We start from the raw sequence: 17,424 nt of genomic DNA, 5'->3' as shown, positions 1-17,424 counted from the left end.
ATACGATTTAGGCCCAGATAACCCTCAATTTTTCATACTGATCAGATAAAGCATTCAACATGCAATTATGACATCATAATGAAGCCACCTATGACATCAAAATATATATATATATATATATATATATATATATATATATATATATATAAATAAAATCACTTATTTCCCATTGGGAGTACATCACATGCACCAAGTTTCAATTATTTCCACGAAGCAGTTGAAGAGATAGAGGTTCAAAGTTTTGCCTTTTTTCCAAAATGGCTGCCACACCACATGACCAACATCATAATCATTAAAACGTTCCACTTGAGTGATCACATCTATGGTGAAAATTTATCAATCGGATAAGCCATTGCAGAGAAAACGAGCATGGACGGACGTACAGACGTACAACCCAAAAAACAATGCTTCCGGTAACTTCATTCGCAGTGGCATAAAAAAACAAATGTGTCCAAGAGCCGCATCATTCCACCAGTCAATAAAGGTTTTGTCTTCACCAGAAGAAGAATAAGAAGACGAAGAAGAAGAAGAATGTGGAGCTCTCAGAGCCAGCGTTCGCTACGCCAGACGCGGCTAAAAATTGTGAAGAAACAAACATTGATCGTTGCTTTGTCAATCATACAAATTGTCCAGTTAAGTTAGGCCAGAGGCCAGGAGGCTTTCTCACTGCTGTAGATTTTCTGGGTTTCTAATCAGTTTTGCCAACTCGGGAAAGGGGTGGGTGGGGGTGAAGGCACAATTTGCTGGAGACATGTTCATGGTGGAGCATTTTCGATCCCTGGCACCCTTTATTGTGCAATCGTGGCCATTTTATTTCCTGTATCAAGTGTGTTTTTGTTATATTGGATCGCGAATGCTTCATTTATTTCTCTGCCAGTTTGCGTGTTCTATCTTTTGTCCAGGGATTCTCAGTTTTAGTATTCCTGTGCCTTCTTATAATAAACTTATTCCGTAAAAAAACAGGTTTCATGTGGTGACCATTGCAGATTTTGCTGCTCGAGAAAAAGACCGAAACAAGGCTCAGACTATTACCTGAGATGCACCAAATATAGTTCTGTAAAGTTTTCACTCCAACCATACATATTACCACCAGAACATGACCAATTGAATGAACAGAGCAGGGGTGGGGGGGTTAACAAAAGAAGATTGATACAAATCGGCCATCGTCTAGACCCATAACCAGACCTTGTACAAACGTACCGTGCTTTGCAAAGGCATGTTTGCTGTATCCATGAACACGAAAGCTTTCACCTCAAAGCGTTTGTAGTGGGATAGTGGGTGCTGCAATTGATTTGCTGATACCACCACATGCAACACTGTTGGGTAATTATCTCCAGGACTTGGACACCTAGAGCCATGACATCAACAAACAACCACGAGGAACAAATGCCAAATATTCAAAGGAACAATATTTTCCACATACCACATTTTCATGTAAAAGTGAAGCCAGAATCCCCCTCAAGATGGTAGATCTTATGTACATTACATAGAGCACATAAAGCAGACAGATAGAAGCAATGTGCAAGCTTGCAAAATATGGATCATGAAGCACTCCACACCATGCTGTTTCTTCCAAAGATTATAAACGTTGTATTGCATGTTGGGTATTCAATGAGACATTTTCATTGGTGCAACATGTTTTAACACCCAATTTGAAGCTGCCAAAAGCATGGAAAGTCTAAAGAATTGCACACCAATATACACACCCATCAGTCACAACATCCCACTGTGGCTGGGATGTCGCATCAGCTGTATTCGTGGCCCAGCAATCATCCAGGAAGAGTTCTAGGGCTGGGTCTGAACGTCCCATAACCTCCACTTGAAGGAAAACTGGTTGTCGAAGGACTCGCACCACAGGAAAGTCATTTATCTGATAAGCCGAGTTGTACAAACCATCTGCACACAAAATATCATGAAAGTACTGCCAGGAAATAACAGCTGATGTTAATGTATAAAATCAAAGGGTCAATATTTGCCTGACGAACACTTAAATCAATTTAATTTTGTGCCATCAAAACTGTTCGAACATTCAATTTCTTAGTTGAGCTTCATCTCATTCACCTACAATTTGGCATTGGAAATGCACAATACTGTATTGCATGAAGTGGAAACTCACACTTGCTTACAAGGCCTTTTATCTATTTTGGAACTGACAAATAACTAGCTACTCGGTCTCATGACAAAAGGTCTTAATGAGCGTGTGCAAAATTTTAGCCAACACTTTGCTTGTGCTGCAACAACTTGGGAGTTGCCAATACAGTGAGTGCTTCAACCTTTTCCAACGTCATAGCATGAAAAAACAATGCGCGCACATGCACACACTTGTAAGGACAGCAGATGACCAATTCCCCCCCCCCCCAATAGAAATTGTGGGTAGTGTCAGGTGAACTGTCCAACCAATGGATGGAACGGAATGCTAGAGACAGACAGAGACACATGAACAAGCGTATTATTATTATTATGAACCCTTTGAACCCTCACGGCCATTTTACCAGCCAAAATTCAAACCTCCATGTACCCGAGCAGCTGGATTTTTCTCCAGGGAGCCCAGGGTTCAAAGGGTTAATATTAATTAATTCTGATGTAATAAATGCAGTGGATTTTCATGTTTCAATATTGATGCATAAATTCTGCACTAAGCAGAAAAAAACTTGTCAAATCATGCATTTGTCGTCAATCAGGTAATTCACGAGTACACCAAGATAAGTCACCAAGGCCGAAATAGGTTGCTTCAACAGTTAGAGGTGCACAGAAAAGTGAGGAAAATTACTGCAACTAAGAGGGGTTGCAAATAATTTGTTATAAGGATGAAACACATTGCCATGAACAATAAATAGCCTTGCTTGACTGGGCCGAGGCAGGGCAGGGTGACGCACATGATTGTATTGTAATGGCACGGTTGACAGCGGGATTCCCACAGAACACTTGATGTTAATGCTTTAAGTGAGTGGTCCCCAACCTTTTCATCCCACGGGCCGCATTTACTACTCCCAAGGATGTTGGGAGCCAGAAAAAAAATTGATGCATTTTATTGAGAAACTTGATACTGAGAAACATTTTCAGAGTCAATGAGAAACTTGATGCATTTTTTTCAGTCAATGACAAACTTGATACTGCTGCTGCTCTCCCAGGATTGAGTTGATGTCAGGCACCAGATGGGAGGAAGCAACATGAAGAGTGTCTTCCAGGTGCATGTCGGACAAGGCATTTCGGTTCTTGTTCTTGGAGTACTTCAGCTTGCTGAAGAACTGCTCGCACAAGTATGTGCTGCCAAATATGGAAAACAACTTCTGGGCATGCTTGATCAGGTTGGGGAAGGTCTGGCGGGGTAGCCCCCTGTAGAACTCCTGGAATTCCTTCTCCAGGAAATGGGCCTTGATGTCGATGTCACTCTTCAGCTCGATCAGCTCTTCCTGCAGGTCCGTTGGGGCTTGCAAGGGATCGAATGAGAAGGGCATGGCGAAGATCTCGAAGCTGACTTTGTGCTTGCAGAAGTCTTGGAATCGTTTCTTAAACTCCTTCCTCAGACGGGCCACCTCTGTAGCATACCTCTCCCCATCAAAAACGGTCTCATCCTCACCGTGCTGGCCCTGCAGAGCAGTGAAGTGGTCGAGTCGGCTGGCACGCAGTTGTGACTCCCACAGCTCCAGCTTGTTCTCGAAGGACTGGATGCAGCCATAGAGGTTGTGGACCAGCTTGCCTCTTCCCTGCATGGAGACGTTGAGGGCAATAAGCGGCAGTGGCTGGCAGCGGCATTGTGTAAGGCTTTTCAGGTCACTGCGCCGGCCGGCAGTGGCATTGTGTAAACCCCTTTAAAATTGCTACATGGAAATGCGTTTTGATTGGAAAGTCCTCGCGGGACGCAGTATCAGGCTCCACGGGCCGCAGGTTGGGGACCAATGCTGTAAATCAAAGGGTCAAGCTTTGCCTGATAAAAACACTCAAACCAATTTAATTTTGTGCCATCAAAACTGTTCAAACAATCAATTTGAGTTTTTTGGGGGGACTTTTATATTTTCCATATCACTTCCTTTACCCCCCCCTCCCAATACACTTTACGACTTGTAGTAGAATCTACTACTCGATAACGAGGAAAAATGTAAACATTCACCCACCTTCCCATTCACCCCAATCCTGGTTCACCTCAAGGTGAAATCATTCACCCAGGTTGAGAAGCACAGATCTAATACTTAATCTCTAAAACACATGCAAACATACACACTTGTTGCTCAAGACAATTTTTTTTTTAAAGTCATAATAGTTTGCTTTAGTTCTCCAATTTCTTGACCAAAGTGACCTCAATTTTGAAGATACAAACCCTGAAACAATCTCATATTCAAGCGAAGCGGTCCACGGTCCTCCACCGGCAAAGGGGGTTTGACAGTTTGGGACATCACTGTTAGTTTCACATCATCTTCCAAAAGGTACTCGCACATCACTGTCAGCCTTTGGAACAGAAAAAGGTTTTAAATAACCAGATGGCAAATGTGCAGAAAATTTGCTTCTCAAGAAAGTATATTCCATGAAACAAATTCAACATTTATAATCGTGTGATATTTGCCTTGAAAAAACAAACAAAAAAAACTTGGAACAATTGCAAGTGATTTCAGGTGAAGGAAGTTTGATCATGCAAAAAACTACCACCAATTCATTGGAATCAAGATTAGATTAACAGAGTGAGGTACAAAATTGCATTCGTGCTAAACTGTTGAAGAATTCTGATTAGCTTTCCAGATGAGGAAGCAATGCTAATGAACAGCAAGAAAAAAGTATTTTCCTCAAAAGAATGAGGAAACCATAGTGCTCTTGAACGGAAGCTTGGACAGCAAAGGATTATCAAGTTGAATATCATTTGTGTCAAATTAAAGCCCTCACTGAAAAAGGAAATATGAAGCAATTCTATGACCATGTTGCCAGGAAGAACTTTAAAATATTAAATGAAGCAGAATTTCAGGTTTAATGCATGCATCTCATACAACCATGAAGGAAAAGAAATTCATTTAACAGAATGATAGTAGTTCTGGGTTTTGGTACTTTGATCAAAAAATAAAAAATTCAATTTTTGCTATTTTGGACAGGGGTGGAGATACGAAGGGGAAGGGGGGTAATGCACAAGCAAAGCTCATCAATGGCCCCCAGATCTCATTAAATCCTGCTTATCAAATATAATTGTAGGATACAGCCATGGTCCATTTGATTAAACATGGCAGACATAATAAATGGTTTATAGGGAACATATCAATGGTGCCACTTGACCATGTCAAGCAATTGCTAACAGCCAGATTTGTGAATATGGTTCTGAACGAAAACTCCAAAAATACATATGATGTGGCTGCCTCACTTCCTTTAGCACACAGATACTGTTGACACCATGATCATCAAAAGTCAGCGTCATGGCTGCCTTTTTTCAAGCCATTGTCTAGACCAGTGGTCCCCAACCTTTTGATCCCATGGGCCGCATTCACTACTCCCAAGGAAGTTGGGAGCCAGAAAAAAAATTGATTCATTTTATTGAGTTTTATTGATGCAAATTGATTTGATTCCTCCCGGCGGTAAGCGGCAGTGGCCGGCAGCGGCATTGTGTAAGGCTTTTCAGGTCACGGCGCCGGCCGGCACTGGCATTCTGCAAGGCTTTTCAGGTCACGGCGCTGGCATTGTGTAAACCCCTTTAAAATTGCTACATGGAAATGTGTTTTGATTGGAAAGTCCTCGCGGGCCGCAGTACAAGGCTCCGCAGGCCCCATGCGGCCCTCAGGCCGCAGGTTGGGGACCAACGGTCTAGACTCTCTAGACAATGTATCATGTATCGTATGTATCGTATCTAGACAATGTATCGTGTATCGTACGTGTCGCATCGTGTAAGACAAAAAGGTGCATCACCAAGAAGATAAAGACGATAAATCTTTGGTGAATCAAAAAGTTTAGAATGCTTTTACCACAAAATGAAGCTTTTTTTGACCAACACAAACACTGACTTGATGGGAAGGCTCATTTTATATCCCTTCGAAAACTTCATATCCAAATGTAGTTGAAATCCAAAAATAATGCAAGACTGAAGTGGTGGCCAAACATGTTGCTCCCAACTATTCGGCTTTGTCGCAAATAAGCAGAAGCCAACACAATGATAACTTGAACAGCACTTCATAGAGGGCATACCTCCACCAGGCTGAACAGTTTACCTTTTGTCTCCCACCAATAAGCCGGATTTGGAACCAGCCGCAAACCAAAATCTAATCAAATCGTCCTCGTCACAAACTAAACTTGACCTTCAAATTTTGTCCGAGTCCGTTAACAACTTTTTGATAGATCATGCAAACAGACGAGAGGTGAAAACAACCTCCATCCACCTTCAGTGGTGGAGGTAATTAAGCACAATGTTAAACACTCGATGTCCATTGTCAAAAACTGAAGGTCCTTCCCTTGATTGATCAGAACAGGCAGGCGAGTGGATTCAAAATTTGAGGTCATTACCAAAATAAAGCAAGAATCTTTTTTTAAAATTGAATTGCGAGTAAAACTCCACTGCAGCCCGCTGTACTACAAAGTATCTCATGCATAACTGTAGCTTACCTGCCCTGCTTCCCATTTTCATATCCTCGGAGAGAATATTCACAAAAGCCCTTCCCTCTCCAAACTGCTCATACTTTTGAGATGACCCGGCATACGGAAAAAAATCTCACCCTTTCTACATGAGGTTAAACACCAACATTATGTAAAAATAAAAAATACTGCATATATATATATATATATATATATATATATATATATATATATATATATATATATATATATATATATATATACATATACACATGCACACATTACATACATCTTCTTCTTCTTCTTCTTTCGGCTGCTCCCGTTAGGGGCCGCCACAGCGGATCATTCGTAAGATCCGCATAGTGATTTGGCTTGGTTTTTACGCCGGATGCCCTTCCTGACGCAACCCTGGTCACCTCTTACGACACAGGGATATGGTACACCTATCTAACCGGGGCATACACCGGGCCCAGTACACTGGTACTCACTTCGCCGACCTCGGAAGGATGACAGGCTGAGCCAACCTCCTGGTGTGTATTAATTCAAGCGGCCAACGGGGATTGAACTCAGGACCTTTTGGATCCCAAGCCGCTAGCCTAACCACTACGCCAACACCAGGCTTGCATACATACATATATATGTATACATACGTACATATATACATACGTACATACATACATACATACATACATACATACATACATACATACATATACAGGGTCATGCGCACGGGGATACGTTATGAGAAATGCGTCGTTAAGCGATTTCGTCATTGTGCGAACATCATAGAGTGTACTTGCACAAACCTAGATTGTGTAGCCTACTACACACCAAGGCTATAGCCTATTTTTCCTCGCCTACAAACCTGTACAGCATGTTACTGTACTGAATACTGTAGGCAATTGTAACAATGGTAAGTATTGTGTATTGAAGCATATCAAAACATAGAAAAGGCACAGTGAAAAGAGTATAAAATAATTTTTTTTAAAGGTACACCTGTATAGGGCACATACCATGAATGGAGCTTGCAGGACTGGAAGTTGCTCTGGGTGAGTCAGTGAATGAGTGGTGAGTGAATGTGAAGGCCCAGGACATTGCTGTACACCAGGGGTTCCCACCCTGTGGTACATTTGGACTTTTTTAACACAGTTTATATTTTACTTCTCTCTCATGCAGCTTGTGCACAATAATTAAATTTATATCGAAAGCGGCTGTACACTGACAGCTGTTTGTAATCGGCCATTGTGCACAAGTCTTATCATTCATTTTGTCTCTACACGCCACACTGCCATCATTGCTTATTGCCCGGCTTATTGTTCCCGTTATCGTTCACCAGCATCATGTCAATGCGAAAATATTCGGAGAGTTATCTCAAGTTCGGCTTCACTTCCATCCAAAAAGGTGAATTAGAAGCTCCACAGTGTGTGATTTGTGGAAAAGTTCGAAGCAATCAATCTATGAAGCCAAGTCTATTGGAGCGCAATTTTGATTCTGTTCATCCTGAACACAGCGACAAGGACCATGATTTTTTTTTCGTCGGAAGGAAAATGCCATGAAAAGAGCACGCTTCGATGGCAGCGGCAGTTTTCAACAGTCCACGGCAGCCATAAAGGCATCCTACTTAGTTGCAGAACAGAAAAAAAAACCTCACACCGTCTGTGAAAGCCATATCCTTCCCGCCACAAAGGATATCGTGCGTCTCATGCTGGGAGAACAAAGCGCCAAGAAGCTCAATTCTCTTTCGTTGTCAAACAACACAGTTCAGAGGCACATTGAAGAAATGTCAACCAATATTCGTGACCAGGTGGTGGCAGAAATCAAGGCATCTCCATGTGGATTTTCTATGCAATTGGATGAGTCAACTGACGTGGAAAATTGTGCCCAACTGTTAGCGTTCGTTCGGGACGTGCATAAAGCCAAGTTCAAGGATGAAATACTATTTTTCCGCCCGCTTAAAACCACAACGAAAGCAAAGGACATTTTCGAAGAGGTGTCTTCCGTCTTTGATCAAGTTGGGCTGTCATGGGTTGATCTGAAAGGCTGTACTACAGATGGTGCTCCAGCTATGTTGGGGTGCAGATCAGGTTTCCAAACGCTTGTGAAGGCAGTTGCTCCTGAAATGCGCGGCCTACACCGTACGATCCACAGCCACGGCGCTCCCCAAGCCATTGGCTGACATTCTCTCAACCATGATCAAAATTGTAAACCATGTGAAATCCCAGGCTCTCAATTAGCGACTTTTCAAGAAACTTTGCGAGGATTTCGACTCCGACCATAAAGTTCTCTTATTCCACACTGAGGTGAGATTGTTATCCCGTGGAAATATGGCAGAGCGCATGTTTGAACTGCGAGCTGAGCTTCGTGAATTCTTCGAAAATGATGGAAAACCAAAGACTGTCGATTTCGTCACTGCTTTGAACGATCCCGACTTGGCATTGCACCTGGCTTATTTGGTTGACACTTTCTCTCAGTTAAACGCCCTGAACAAGTCTCTTCAGGGGACTGGCGCAACTATCATTGACTTCATAAACAAGGTCAAGGGATTTCAGGAAAAACTCCGTCTGTGGAAGACTAATGTCGAAGCGGGAGTGGTGGTCACGTTTTCTTGCATGGCCGATATTCTTCAGAAGCCTGAAAAGAATGCCCCAAGGGAGTTCATACAACTGGTAAAAGATCACCTCACTTATTTGGATGAGGAATTAAATTCCTATTTTCCAGATCTCAAGGAACTGGATCTGAAAATGATTCGCAACCCATTTCGCATGAATGCATTGGATTTGCCACCTGGAACAGGACTGCAGGAAAGCTTAATTGATCTCCAGAACGACTCCACAGCCCGAGATAAGTTTGACGAGATGAATCTTGCGGACTTCTGGTGTGGAATGTTGGGGTCTTACCCTGAGCTAGGCTGGCTGTTCATTCGCTCAAAGTATTCCCATCTACATGGCTGTGTGAAGCTGGGTTCTCATCAGTCATTATTCTAAAAACAAAACAAAGATCCCCACTGGATGTTGAATATGATGTTTGGTGCACTTTATCCAAAACAAAGCCTGACATCTATCTGCTTGTGAGCAAGAAGCAGGCTCAGCCATCCCATTGACTGGACATTTTACACAATCAAATAGGTACTCACTGTATCCTTCTTTTGTTCAAATCCGATTGCTCAATGTCATAATTGTGAATTGTTAGTATTGTTTAACTCCCCATTGTCGTATCTGTATCTCAAATAAACACTTTTAGGTGAATTTTGGTACAGTGGTACTCGGTGGGACCACGGACATGTGAAATGGTACCCCAGTAAAAAAAGGTTGGGAACCCCTGCTGTACACTTTGGCTACACCAAATTTATTTAAAATATATTTTTTTCTTTCTTCAATAATAAATTAACCTTAGCTTACTGTAACTTTTTTTTAACTTTATAAACTTTAAAAAAAAAATTTACTTTTTGATGAACGCTTAGGGGCCATGATGAACAAAACAACACGAGATTAAATCAAGCACTTTCAAAAATGATGCAATCAAGAGACGTGGTAAACAAGAGATGTATAAGGCTGCTGCGTTACACAGCATACTGTTTTACAGTAAACCTTTTTTATATACAAGTAGAAAGAGTACACTCTAAAAAGTACAGGAGAGTAAATACATAAACCAGTAATATAGTTTATCATTATCGAGTATTATGTACTGTACATAATTGTATGTGCTATACGGTACTTTTATACGACTGGCAGCACGACGACATCATAAGGCGATAGGAATTTTTCAGCTACATTATAATCTTATGGGACCACCGTCGTTGACCGAAACGTCGCATGACATACATATATATACATATACATACATATACATACATATACATACATATACATACATATACATACATATACATACATACACATACATATACATACATATACATATATACATATATATATATATATATATATATATATATATATATATATATATATATTGATTGAAGCCTGGTGTTGGCTGAGTGGTTAGGGTGGCAGCTTGGGATCCTAGGGTCCTGAGTTCAATCCCCATTGGCTGCTGAATTAACACCAGGGGGTTGACTCAGCCCGTCATCCTTCCGAGGTCGGCGAATTGAGTATCAGTGCACTGGTCCCGGTGTATGTCCCGGTTAGAATAGGTGTACCATATCCCTGTGTGTCGTAAGAGGCGACCAGGGTTGGCGTCAGGAAGGGCATCCGGCCATAAAAAAATTTCCTCAAGAAAAAGCCCAACCCCTGCACAGCAGGGAAAAATGGCTGTAAAAACGGTCCTCTATATATATATATATATTAATCGGATCCGCCGAATGCATACAAGCATTTAGGTCCTCAGACAGTTATTTCCCGAAATGCATGTCCAGGATAGACCCATCCCCATGTCTGGTGGGATTCTACCTTGATGCATTGAGAAGGGTAAAGAATAGATTCCCTTTATTATGGAATAGAATTTTCTCTCTTTACGACAGACACATTCATGCACGTGAAATAGCCGTTAGCCCAACGGAGGCTCACCTACCTCTTTCCATCGACGTTTGAAACCCCGTTCAGCAGCTCTATGGACGCTAACTGGTTCTTTTTCGTATCGGGCTGAACATTGAGGTGATAACGGTTGTTGACGTTTTATGAGCGTTTCACATTTTCATTCGGTAATTCTGGCAAATGGCCGCTTTCTCCCGATCGTCCAGCACCACAAACATGGCATCGCAGGCCAGGAATGATCACGGGACGGGCGAGTTGTCACGTGCAATGATGCGCCAATAAGCAAGGTGGATTTGGCTGGTCTGCTTGACGCTCCGCCCAGATGGGCCACCAATAAAAAGGACAGGAGGACCGTTGTTTTCAGTCAGTTGGCGATAGCTGGTGGCGGTTCTTATAGCTTTGAGAGTTTTTCGACAGTTTGTGACGGCTATTTTCAGTTCGTCAGTTCCAGTCAGATGGTTGCTTCATCAGTTCCAGTCAGACAGTTGGTGAGCTGGTGACAGTCGAGTTTGTGACGGTTTGTGATGGCCATGCAGCCTTCCAGTTTCTCAGTGTCTCAGCTTCTCACAGCTCTCCGTTGGTTGTGGCTCCTGACGGTGGGTGACGCTTGGACCATTAATGCTGGTTCTGCTCGAGACCTGCTCTTGGCGTACCTGATTATTGGCGTCCCTGGTTTCTGGGGGTGACAACGTGACTTCTATTGGCGTTCAAGCCCATTTGTGAGTGGGTGCACGGCAGGGCAAGGCACTTGCAACGGACGAGGCATGCTCACACATTTCTAGACGTTATATTTGACGTACGACAAATTCTATTTGGTGAGCGAGACTGGATTTCTCCACCCCCCCCCCCCCCGAATGATCCGCAGGGTACCCTTCTCGTGTTTAATTAAGTAAGGCATAGTGATAAGCATCTGCTCTTTCTCTTTTTCTATCAATGCCCGATTGATTCTTTATTTGCTTGCAATTATCGATTGATTTGAATTTACATATTTTCACGACAAGGAAATAAAAAGTTATTTTTATTAATGTTTTTTCTATATTAATAAATTCCTTGTTGACGTTCCAACCTATCAGTGTTTGTCCTTTCCTTCCATTGATCCAGCATTGTCCGAACCTAGATAGACTGGGAGGTAATTACCAAACTAATTGACCTGTCATAATCGGCATGCACCAGCGGTTAAACGCTTGGCCACCTTAATTAAGACCTAATCAAGATAACATTGGTGCTCTGCCGAGGGCATGCTCCCCGTTCAGGAAGCCACGTGACCTCGAGTTAAACGTCAAAATTAGACGGTGGACACTGGAACTCATGGTTAACCGATTGGAGTTCGTGGTTCGAAAGCAACCCATCATGTCACAAAGTTAATTATGAGTGGTGGCCTCAGGTCCGGCTCTTCCAAGGACAATCGGGGATTAAGCCCCTCATAATACACTCAGTACCCGTGACAAGATATAGATACATGCATTTCTATTTTTTATATATATATATATATATATATATATATATATATATATATATATATATATATATATATATATATATATATATATATATATATTTATTGTTACGGCTGTGGAAATTCGCAGAGCACCATATAGGTCCTTAGATCAGTTATGCTGATAAGTCTGTGTTCAGATAGATTTCCCCACTGATGTCTCAGGGATATATTCGTGTGATCAGGGCTGTGATCTTTGAGTTAGCCGTTTTTCTATTACTATCGTTATTTTGGACCAACCGCTTCACAACCACCACCTCAGGTCAGGTCAGGTATGGGAGCATGTGCCAGAACAGCGCGTCGCTGTGTCCACTTTCCGCCGGTACTCCAGGGGCCTCCGTCTGGCCATCCCCCAGGCAGATGCCAGGCCCATCCCCATCTCCTCGAGATGGTCAACCTGCTGCAACCACGAGGCATGTGGTCAGCCCACTGGCCTCCTCCACTCATGAGACTCCCTCGCTGAGAGAATCTGGTGAGCAGGATCAGCGTCAGGAAAACGAGCCACATGTCCATACAGCCGCAACTGATGCTCACGGACCATGCAGGTAACAAATCTCATCCGAGTCTCTCTCAGCAACCGCTCGTTGGACACAAAATCCAACCAGCGATAGCGAAGGATTCTCCGAAGAGACCTGGTACCAAAGGAATTAAGTCTCCGTCTCAGATCCTTGGTCAGAGTCCAAGTCTCGCATCCATAGAGCAAGACTGGAAGTACCAAGGACCTGAAGACTCGGACTTTCGTCCTCCCGCACAGGTACCGGCAGCGCCACACTCCATGATCCAGTGAATCCATGACTCCCCAGGCCCGACCCAGACGTCTATTGACCTCTGACTCACAGCCAGCAGAGACATGAATATCACTGCCAAGGTAAGTGAATCTCTCCACAACCTCAACATCCTCACCACAAACAGACACAGACAGGACAGCAGCATCCAAGATGTCACCGAAAGCCTGGATCTTAGTTTTGACCCAAGAAACCCGTAATCCCAGCGGCTCAGACTCCTCTTTCAGCACCTCGAGGGCCCCCAAAAGGATGTCAAAAGTCTACGCAAAGATGACTGCATCATCTGCAAAATCAAGGTCTGAGATCTTGACATTCCCAAACGATGCACCGCAGCTTGATCTCTCCGACATCCTCCATAGAATCCAGTCCATACAAGTGCTGAAAAGTGTGGGGGCCAGTGCACACCCCTGACGAACTCCAGTAACTACTGGAAATAAGTCAGAGATGGTACCACCACACTTCACAGCACTCTCAGTACCAGAGTAGAGTTCAGACATCAGATCGATCAGTTTTGGTGGCACCCCACGAAGACCAAGAATCCTCCAGAGGACATCCCGATTCACTGAATCGAACGCTTTACAGAGATCAACATAGGCTGCAAGCAGCCCCTGCCGAAACTCTCGTCTGCGTTCGGTGAGGACACGAATGGCAAGGATACGGTCAATCGTTGATCTCTTTGGTGTAAAGCCTGACTGCTCTGGACGCTGGTGCTCAAGCAGATGGTGGTGAACCCTATCAAGAATTATCCGAGCAAAGACCTTGCCGGGCACTGAGAGCAGTGTCACCCCTCGGTAGTTGTTGCAGTCTTGGCGATCACCCTTCCCTTTCCAGAGAGGGACAACGAGGCCCCTCTTCCAGTCAGTTGGGATGATGCCTGTGTTCCAGGCAGAGCACAAAACTGCATGCAACGACACGAGTGCAGCATTTCCACCAGCCTTGAGAAGTTCAGCATGGATGCCACAGATCCCTGGAGCTTTGCCCCGTTTCCACTGGTTCACCGCAGCCCGTGTTTCCACAAGCGAAGGTGGACCACAGTTGATTCGAGGGTCAGCAACAGGGATTGTAACACCCTTGACGTCCAACTCGACAGCTGGGGGATCAGCCTGGTACAACCGCTCAAAGGAACCGGCCCAGCGGGCCTTCACTTCAGACTCCTCTGTCAAGAGCCTACCACTCTCTGCTTGAACTGCAGTGATCCGAGGGATGGGCTTGGATGAACGCAATGCGCGAATTCCCCTGTAAGCGGGACGAGAATCACCTGTCCACCGGTGATGCTCTACCCCCTCACAGATTCCTCGCACAAAGGCCTCCTTGTCCACCCTCAGTGCACGTACCGTTTTACGCCTCAGCTCCCTGAACAGCTCAGCTCTGCCATTCAGCCTGGCCCTGCGACTCTGGTCAATGGTATCCAGTGTCCCTTGAGACAAAATTCTTCTTTGCCCTGCGGTGAGCTCCAAGACATCCACCGGCAACATCAAGGAGGGTGGTCTTGAAGGCACTCCACAACTCTTCAGGACCCCCCAAAGCACCCAGACCCCCCAAGTGTCCACTCAGCCTGTTCGCAAACTCCTCAGCTACTCTCTCATCCCTGAGCTTGCCAACATCCAGCCTCGGCTGGGATGGTACCATTCTCCAAGATTTAAGGTGCAGCTTTAGAGTTGCTACAACAAGCCTGTGGTCAGTATTGAGGAACTGAGCACTCCGGTAGACCCTGCAGTTCTGGAGCATCCTCCAACGACCGTCAATGAGGACATGGTCAATCTCCTTTGCCACACCGCCAGCATTGGAATACCAAGTCCAGCGATGAGCTTGTGGGCGCTGAAACCATGAACCAACCACCCTAATTCCATGACTTCTTGCAAAGTCAAGGAACTTAGTGCTATTCTGGTTCATAGTTCCTGACCCATGGGGACCAACACATGTCTCGTAACCATCCCTATCAGTTCCAGTCGATGCATTGAAATCCCCCAAGACAAGAAGTGTATCTCGGTGAGGACATCTCGTCTGGGGCACTGATCAACCACAGACTCGAGCGTGGCGTAGAATGCATCCTTCACGGTGAGATCACTCGCCTCAGTCGGAGCATAAACAGAGACCAGGGAAATGACACCTAAGGAGTGACGAATCCTTGATCTCATAATACGCTCGTTGACCCGTGTTACCTCAATTATCATTGGGGTCAGCTTATTGGACACAACTACAGCAACTCCTTGGGTATGGTAACCATCAGAGCGACCAGACCAATAGTAGGTGTAACCACCCACCATTATCTCGCCGCAATCCGGTCTCCGAACCTCAGAGAGAGCTGCAATCCCGATGTCCAAACGCTTGAGCTCAGATGATAACAGAGACAGGTGATCATCCTTTCTTAGGGATAGGACATTCCAGGCACCCACCTGAAGGGACCGCCTCAGGTTAACCCAAGGAGACCGCCGTTTGGTGGACGACACCTCAGCACCACTCCGACACACTCTCCCGCAATCTGACCCAGGGATGTTACCCCGTGGTTTCCCTCCTATAAAATATTGGGGGTCCCGAAGGCTTTGCCCCAATCCCGTCATCCGGTGAGCTGCCCTGCGAAGGGAAGCTGCACAGAAGGTACTCCCACGGAGTGGGTTTTCAGATTTTTTTGCGTTTTGCGGAATGAATGGTTTTACGGTGGCCGGAGTGCAAATCCTGCCACCAACCTCCTCATAAAAAGTAACCCAACTGCAGGAGGACGTCCGTAGACACAGTTGGGCACTAGATATGGATGGCCGTTGGCTCACAATGAGCTCATCCACCACCTCCACTCATCCACCACATCCACCACCTTTGAGGACCACCACCTCTACCACCAACATCGCTCTCATCAACCGCTTCACAACAACCACTGCCACCAACACCTTCTCCACCACTGCCTTCACACAACCACTAACCACAAGCGCCCAACCACACCACCCTCACGACCACCACAATACGCCAGCCACCATAACCACCACCACGTTGCCATCTCAGCAGGGTTGCGAGAAGCCTGACATTTGTTGGAAGAGAACGGACAACGGCCTCACCCCTCCCCCCCCCAACGAGAAACACGTGCGGAAGAGACGCGGGGAGGCAGTGATTAAACCAAAAAAGCCAAGCCGATCTCTCCTGGAATTTTCCCCCACGTGCCGAGAAGAGGGGGGGGGGCGAGGCGCCGTGGTTATAAAAGAGCGCACTGAATGCAAGGTCGAGGTCTGGGTTGGCGGTTGGCAAGGTGGTGAGAGAGTCTCTCTCCTGAGTCTCTCAGTGGGAAAAGTCTGGAGGTCATGGTCGTTCGCTCCCTGTCAGTCAAGTCGGTCTCTCTCTACCTGGGTCTCTCTCACTCGCGGTCGCTCTCCGAGTCGTCGGCTGCGGGAGGTTGTGGAGGCGTGTGGAAAGGAGGAGAGAGCGCAGCAGAGCCAAGGCATGTGGCCTGCCGAGCCGTGCCTTACCGTGGGTCGTGGAGACGGGACGTCGCGGGTCACCCCAGCGAGGTGAAGGTAGCCAGCCCGGTCTCGCGGAGCCTCTGCGGTCTACACCGCTCCGTGTCAATAAAGACCCCAAGGGGTCCAGTCTGCCCTCGTCTGTCCTGGGGTTTTTTTGCTTTTGAATGAATGTTGTGGCGCCTTGTCTGCTGAGTAGAATTGTTAAGTGCATGTACATAATAGACGGTCATAGCTCCTTGTCTTGCTTGCGCCTTGTCCCTACCCCCATTCATTGCATGATTGCATACATGCATGTTTGGTTGTGAAATAAATGTGCTTGTTTAAATGTACCCCATTCGTTGAGTCTTTTCCCTTGATTGAACTGCCATCTTGCACTCGGAATATAGTTGGTTTTTAAATAGCCGGTAAAGTGATCGGGTCCAACGGGGCTCGCGATAACACCCCGCTCGGTTATCCCAAAACGGAGCGAGCTGCATTAAGTGGCTCGTGTCCCAGCGGCCCCGTTGAGGTAGAGTCTCTCGGTAGTCTGCCCGCGCGAATAATTAGGTATATCGACAATTCGGCGATTGATCCTGTCGCGCGCGGGTGGAATATTGACTAAGCTGTGGTGTGCTTAAAAACACACCCGTGGCTGGTTTCCGGCGTCGATCCAGAAAGCCGCG

General features: G+C 45.2%; 1 protein-coding gene across 5 annotated transcripts in view; it reads right to left on the bottom strand.

The window, feature by feature from the left end:
* Positions 1–17,424, bottom strand: part of LOC147018742 (uncharacterized) — a 150,089-nt gene that overhangs the window by 8,841 nt on the left and 123,824 nt on the right. For all 5 annotated transcript variants that reach the window (XM_085898774.1, XM_085898776.1, XM_085898775.1 and 2 more), the window contains 3 exons: positions 4,319–4,446; positions 1,707–1,896; positions 1,201–1,348 (listed from right to left, as the gene is read on the bottom strand). In XM_085898774.1, coding sequence (XP_085754900.1) covers positions 1,201–1,348; positions 1,707–1,896; positions 4,319–4,446 — 466 coding nt within the window. The remainder of the gene's footprint in view (positions 1–1,200; positions 1,349–1,706; positions 1,897–4,318; positions 4,447–17,424) is intronic.

Source organism: Eptatretus burgeri, chromosome 10 (assembly GCF_056783735.1).
Source record: "Eptatretus burgeri isolate ZD-2024b chromosome 10, Ebu_testis_v1, whole genome shotgun sequence".
NCBI lineage: Eukaryota > Metazoa > Chordata > Myxini > Myxiniformes > Myxinidae > Eptatretus > Eptatretus burgeri.
Note: the sequence above shows the minus strand (reverse complement) of the source record. Positions and strands in the feature narration are given on the sequence as shown.